The sequence below is a fragment of the Polyodon spathula genome, chromosome 18 (genome assembly GCF_017654505.1).
Source record: "Polyodon spathula isolate WHYD16114869_AA chromosome 18, ASM1765450v1, whole genome shotgun sequence".
Taxonomy (NCBI): Eukaryota; Metazoa; Chordata; class Actinopteri; order Acipenseriformes; family Polyodontidae; genus Polyodon; species Polyodon spathula.
In genome coordinates, this window is record NC_054551.1 from 33,327,591 (window position 1) to 33,335,004 (window position 7,414).

At 37.5% G+C, this 7,414-nt stretch overlaps 1 protein-coding gene across 1 annotated transcript in view; it reads right to left on the bottom strand.

Annotated features, from left to right (window-relative positions):
• Window positions 1–5,977, bottom strand: part of cachd1 (cache domain containing 1) — a 49,519-nt gene extending 43,542 nt beyond the window's left edge. The window contains exon 1 of the mRNA XM_041277817.1: window positions 5,468–5,977. Within this exon, the coding sequence (XP_041133751.1) occupies window positions 5,468–5,722 (255 nt within the window). The 5' untranslated portion in view covers window positions 5,723–5,977. The remainder of the gene's footprint in view (window positions 1–5,467) is intronic.
• Between the last annotated feature and the right edge of the window lie 1,437 nt (window positions 5,978–7,414).

Sequence of the window (7,414 nt, forward strand, 5' to 3'; positions counted from 1 at the left end):
TCTTTATGTTATTAAATATTTGGTTTGTACAAAATGGAATGGATTCTCAAAGCGGTTTACTCCGAATCATCATTTGCGTAATTTTTGTCTTAAGGGGAAAAAAAACAAAAAAACACAAATAAGACTAAAAACAAACCATAAATTAAAATATAATGTCTGTTTCTGGTTCGGTAACTATTGGGTATATTTGTACTGTCTGAGAAAAGTCTGGAGTAAACAGCTCACAGTGATATTACCAACATGGAGTAGTGGAGCTTTTATTTCTTTTCTTTTTTTTTTGCGTGAAACTGAAATGTGGAAAATGACCTCATACACAAAATGACAGAGTCAACCTGAAGTGGAAAATATTGAGTAATGCCCGATAGAAACACACGGTGCTTTCATGCCGACTCAAACAGCACTCCCTCAGAACCGTTTCAGCTGAGCATACGAGTACACACGATGACTCCAATGCTGGTGTTTATCAATGACTGCAACTTCTTAAATTATTAAAATGAGACTTCTGAAGCATTCGGGAGAAACACTGAAAACTGGATCCATTTATCTAGGAGAGATGGGGGGGGGGGGGGGGGGGGGGCTAACCTTTCAATATTTCTCTAATCTGAAACTGAAATGCTTTCCCTGTATCTCACTATAATACTGTGCCCAGGCATCAGATATCTATGTACCATACCAAATAAGCTTGTTTTTTTGGAATGCGTTCCTGAGGTATTCCTATTTCACAGCAACACAGTGTTTCTATGACTAAATGTTAGTCTTGGTCTCCTTAAAACCATTTAAAATTCAATTAAACAGCTCTGAATACCAATGACCTGGATCTAAGCGTTATTTGAGTTGATGCAGTCCGTCAATTGAATGAATCAAAACTGTGGCTCGCTATAACAGTTATAAAGTACAGCTCCAAGAGATAATCAAGAACACATCGGTAGTCATTTGTTTACTGGTTTACGTTTTGTGTGAAGATATTCTGTACAGTATAAACAGCGTTTGGAATTACAAAACGACACAAACGAGTTTCAGCTTTGCTGTACAGATTCTGTTCACAAAGGGCAATTTTTTTGCAAGAAGGAGGAACAAGCTAAATGCATAGTACTTTCTTCAAGCTATAGTAGAGATAGATAGATAGAGATAGATACACAACACATTATTCCTAAAATAAGTAAATGTCTGAAACTAGCGAGTACTGCAAGAGGACTGAATAAAAACGCCTTTAAGTTTAAGTTTCATTAAGTTTAAAGGAATGTGTATTCATGAGAGTGAAGGAAGGAGGCTAGCTGGACACTGGCCTGTCTGGTGTTCCCCAGCTCCCCAGAACAGCCAGTGCCCCAAGCTCCTTTCAACTCTTCAACACGCAGATTGGCACGATACACTAACCAGTTAAATCTCATGTATATTTCCACAATGATACTACCGGTCCATTCTGAATATTAAAACAATACCCCTACCAATTCCAGGTGGGGGAACCCTCCCTGGCAGCCAGATAGTTGCCTGGCTTTACAAAAATGAAGTGAGCGAGAGAAAGAGAAAGAGAGAAAGAGAGAAAAGTAATCCAGCCTTTATCTCGGGGCCTTCCCAGACCTCATTGTAAATGCAAAGCCCCAGCCAGGGGTAAGGGGAATTAACTGGGCTAACAAATGCAGATACTGAAGTGTCAGCACCACTGATCCCCCTACTTTTCCAGAGTTGCAGCTCCCCCTCCCCCTTCCCCACAGTTCATATCAGTCTGTATTGTTCTCCATTGAAGCCTGAAGTGATAAGGTCCTTTCCTCTGCCATGCTCTGTCAGCGAGAGTTGGGAAACCCTGCAGAAAGTAAAAGAGGGATCCTGGAGCACACAATAGCTGGTCTCCACAAAGCATTCTTTCTTCTGGGGATGTGTGTATGTGTGCGCGTTGATCAAATAAGCCCAGTTAATGTGCATCATGTTGAATACAGAGATTACGGACGAGCCACACAGGCACAGTCCCAAAGCCGTGCTCCTGTTAAAATCACAACCCTGAAAGTATGACATTTAATCAACATTATTCTGGAGAATAAAAAAAATAAATAATAATTTTTTAAGTTCTATTTGACAATGAAAGATTGTTAAAAAAAAAAAAAAAAAACAACACTTGTCCAAAAGGATTCATCGATCAATAAAAAGTAAAAAAAAAAAAAAAAAAAAAAAATTGGGGTATTTTGATCAACGGATCTGATGTGTGTTAGAACAGCTTCTGTAATAGAAAATGCTATGTTATAGCCACAGTATTTAAAATATTGAATGCTGTCTCGAACTGTTGCTGCTTTTTTTTTTTTTTTTTTTTTTTTTTTTACACGATATTTTTTCTTTTTACATGAAGCTGATGTCTAATTTTTACCTCAAGACATTTTAATTGCCGCCCCCCACCCCTCCTTGGGGTAACCCTTACTGCAGCAGTTTAGACTTTAATGCTGGAACTATAATGAACACATCTGCCTAACTTCATATTCCCTCAGAGCTCAGCCCGGCAGTGAATCCATTCATTCTGCATTACCAGAGGGGGTTCAGCATTTCCTCTGCTGTACTCTAGCCAATGCCATATTGTGTTGGTACAATATTTGGATTTCTTTCAATTAAACATGACCCCGTGCTGTACTGAGTACTTCAATAAGAAGAGCTAATTATCTGCCAATCCACCTTGCTCCACCACATACAGCACAGTAATGTTTATCTGCATGGGACAGATGTGCTCTGTGCGTTTGAAGTGAAATGTCAGTCCTTGCTAATGTGGCAAGACTTACATCACCAAGGCTGCCTGAGCACTTTGAAGCTGCAGCTCAGAGAGTGATTAACAATTCAGATTCATTCTCTGGAATTGCAGGCTGCTTTAAATGCCCCAGCCTCCCCAACCTACTGGATATATTATTTAGAAGAAGAACAAAAAATATCACGTGCTGAATAAGATGAAAAAGTACTGCAGTCACAGGCTTTACAGCAAGCCTCTTAAAAAGATTGTTCTGGTTAAAACTACCCCCCCTCCCCCCCTCACACAATTACAGCATTCCTTAAAGGGTTCACCTCAATCATCTCAATTAAATTAAACCCAATATTAAGAAATCAAGTACTGCACACAAGCTAACCTGCCAAGGTCTTTTGCTCAGCCACTACCTTTGATTCTAATACTAAGCAAATTTCCAATCCAATTTCTAGCAATCTAACTGGTCTTACTCATAACTTGTGAAAAAATTAATAAATTCCTTTATCAGGGTGTGAAGAGCAGTAATAACCACACACACACAATATTTTTGTTTGTGCATTCTTCACAGAAACAAGAAAGTGATTACTGCTGGTGTCCCATCAGAATCAGAATGCAGACTTGTACATTTTCTTCGTTTTCTGTGAAACTGGAAAAGTACTTCAACCAGTTTAAAAAGGCAGATGAGTACTAGATATTCTTATCTTGAGTGTTTTACACAAACTACTACTACTACAGTGGTTCAAGAGGCCGCTGTTGACTGGAAAAGGTACCATTGATCGAACAAAACCACGCAGATTAATACCAACTGCACTGCAAGACACTGGGGCCCCTGTAAACAACATATACAATACTGAGCTGCAAGGAACAAGGCCAAGCAGAGCACAGGAAATATATTAAACATACTGTTGTCTCTCACAGAACACTGCAGTTTTCCTTCTTAGGAGAGAGCTTAAAAAAATGGACCGACATATTTCAATAAAAATAAACAACCCGTTTCGGTGCTGTGTATATAATTATGAAAGCACTAGGCGTTTCGGGAAAAAGACGGGTTCATATTTATATTTAAAAAAACGGCATTTCTGCAGTCCACTATAGGAAAAATACAATACACACCATGTACAATGTGTGGTTCATCTATCGGGTTAATTCATTTATTACTGGAAATGGTGCTTAGTTAACGCGAGTAATATCGTATGCCAGCGTAGTGTTTTAGCAGAACCTGCTACAACAAAGAATCTGAACCGTGATTACAAAAACAAACAAAACAGATAAGACTGGAAGACGTCAACAGCGATGCCGCGGGAAACAGAGCGGACACAAAAGGGTTTCAGATTGTCATTTTAAGGCAGTTTTTAAAAGATAAAAACACCATTTGGGCCAAGCCCCCTACTGTCCACACTAATGAATATTCTTACTTGATGGCAAGGCTACACTTTCCCCAACTAATAATACCTGAATAACAAAAGGGCTGTGATGGGCCTCGCTTGTTTTAACCATTTGTCAGTAACACGGAGTGTGAAGCGGCAAGCGCACTACTTCCATCCAAGTCACAGAGGCAAATATAAACACGCCTCAGTCCACAGATGCGTTTTCATTTATAATAAAACCCGGCGAATTCTTCATGTCATACAAGATGAACTTCGGCAGGTCACATTATTTGCTTATCCTTAAAATTTCTTTCATTTTAATGTATATTAAAGAGGGGAAATCTGCGAGCCCTTCCCATTTTTCATCAAAACGAACTGAGCCAATGGTAAACAATGCAAAGATCACTTATTTAAATAGTGTGCCTCAGGTATTAACATCTCACACTTCAAAATAGTGTCCGTTAAAATGTTTCAATCACTTAGTAACACTAAACACCAATTGACCAGCATTTACATGACTATAAAAATGAAACCCCAAAACGTACAAAATTCATCTATTTCAAGCAATATTTTATATATATATATATATATATATATATATATATATATATATATATATATATATATATATACACACACAACGTATATGTGTGTTTAGACTAATGGAAGTAAATTGTAACATCAAATTTATATAAAATTAATATTTTAATAATAATAATAATAATAATAATAATAATAAATAAATCCTCCTCCATACAATAGGCCATAGGTAGATGCAAGTGGTAAAGTTTAAAAGCTGAGAGAATGTTGGTGTCAAAAAAACATGACCTCAGGGATTTCACAGCCTTTGGATTATTTTTATCAAATCCAGCATTGGGCTACACACACACACAAATAAATACATCACAAACGTATGCTCTACATACATATGATTTGATTAGAGTACATGTGATTGCATAGAAAGCTATAACACGCCTGCCAAAACTAAATTTACAATTTTTCAGAAAGCAAGATCAAAGCGTCGTGAGTATGCGTCTCCCACACCGTGCTCTGTAAGTAATTTAACAAATGCGGCATATTTTAAGAGGGGGCACTTATTTTAACTATATATAAAACTTACTTTGACACAAATCGTGACTTTCAGCATGACAAATATTCTCGGCGGTAGAATGATCCGTCAAATATCAATGGATCCGATCCGAGGGATTCCCGTAGTAATCCAATTACCGCAACATTTAATTACCTTTGAGGACGGTGTAAAAAGTTTCTACCAGACCCCTTAACTTTAAAACAAACTACATACACTTAGTAACATTGCGTCCATTGCCTTTGTATCTCCCCTCAAACAGCAGCTGAAAAAACATGAAACGTGTTTTACAATTACCTGCATAGTGAAAACCCCCAGCTCTTCGGTAGACAGCCTTTTCATTTGTTTTGCTAAAACTTGCGCTTCTTCCAAGATTGAAAACTCTGTTTCGGCGTTACACAACGCACAGCACATCAGCGTACACACTAGCACCGCCAACCCGGTCCAACAGAACGCCTGCTTGCTATTCCAACAGAACCCGGCATGAATACTCCAGACTGGGGTAGAAACTCGGGATAGAAACACAGATCCAGCCAGTCTCTGGCTCGCCATGATGGCTTGGTTATATAGCAACCTGGGATTTCGCTCTGTAGCCCTAAAAATAATTAAACAAATTTAAAAAAAAACTCTAAAAACAACTTTAAAACTTTGTAACTAATGTTCTTCCCGTGGCCAAATAGTCCCGCCGGCCGTCTGACAAAAACATTTGCACATCAATGTTTCATTAATTACCCAAATTAAAAACAAATTATTAAAATGGATGAAAATGCCCATACAGCCAGCCAGCTCACATTCATACCAACTTGGTGTAAGTGAGAGTCGAAAAGCTTCACAATGGAATTGAAAACAGCAGGCGCAGACACAAAACACCGGAGTGGAGTTTTTAGAGGGTGGACTGGATTACATTCGGCAACAGTGTACATACAAGCAACCCCGTGTGGTTGTTTATTTGTCGTCTGTGAGTTTTTATGCTCTGTATTATAACGTGTTTCGGTTCTGAAGCACACATTTAAAATACCTAAATAATACTCATCTTCAGGCAGCGATTTACATTAAATACATTGAGCTTGAAACCCAGTTTTCAAATCGTCATACCAATCTACATTCGCAGTCTACCTGTGCAGTAAAACAAGGTATTGCGCTGTTCTTGGTGTTATGCATAACCGACCCTGTACGTCAGAGGTGTCTCATTATTTCATGCTTCATATTAAGACCTCTAGTTAAAATGTGTGCAGTTATAAAACATCATGGTTCTATTTATCACTGTATGATTCCAAATTCGTTTAGGACCATCTGCTGGGAATACAACAGTACAAGGGCCAAGTGTTGGGGCTTAGGGGGGTGTTTCTTTTAGAACCTGGTTACAATAAAGGGGTTCGAGTGTCCAGGATACATCTTGTTTTGAAATATGTTAATACCTAATTAAGTAAGTGCTTATTGTACCACTTCGATAAATAACATATCAGGTTACTCCTTCATTTATAAAAACAAGCCCTGTACTTTCTAACTGACATGTTTTAAGAATCTATGGGTTCCTATAGAAAAGTTTTCTTACAGAAAAGTTTGCAAAATGAGAATTCCTGCTGTTATTGTAATTTCCAGGTTTTTCATCTAGTTCAGGATATGAAATGTCAGACAACTTGATTTCATTTCTCTTGAAGGTCACCAGTAGATTTAGAGAGAAGGATGCTTTGAAGTAGTCTTCTATTTACTTGATTTCATTTCTCTTGAAGGTCACCAGTAGATTTAGAGAGAAGGATGCTTTGAAGTAGTCTTCTATTTACTTGATCTCATTTCTCATGAAGGTCACCAGTAGATTTAGAGAGAAGTGGCAATGCTTTGAAGCAGTCTTCTATTTTTCCCTTGCATTTTTAATATTCCTGTTTTGTCATAAATATTTTTCTCATGTTTAAAATGAGATTCAGCTAACCTAAAATACAGAGAACCATAAAGTGACTTATTAGTCCTTCACATCAGAAATGTTTCCTCCATATTCCATATTTAGAAACAATGCTTCATATTGAGAAGATATTACCACTCCAATAGAGTTTCTGAATACGGGTTATTCAAATATGCTATTTTTTGTTCTTGAAGAGGCATAAAATTTTATGAACCAGGATGACCATTAATAAATAAATAAATAGAGTACAATTACCTGCTCTGATAAAGTAGACATTTCTGGAATTTCTAACAAAACATACTATATGTCTTAATGTTTTTTTTTTTAATATATTTTAATTAAAT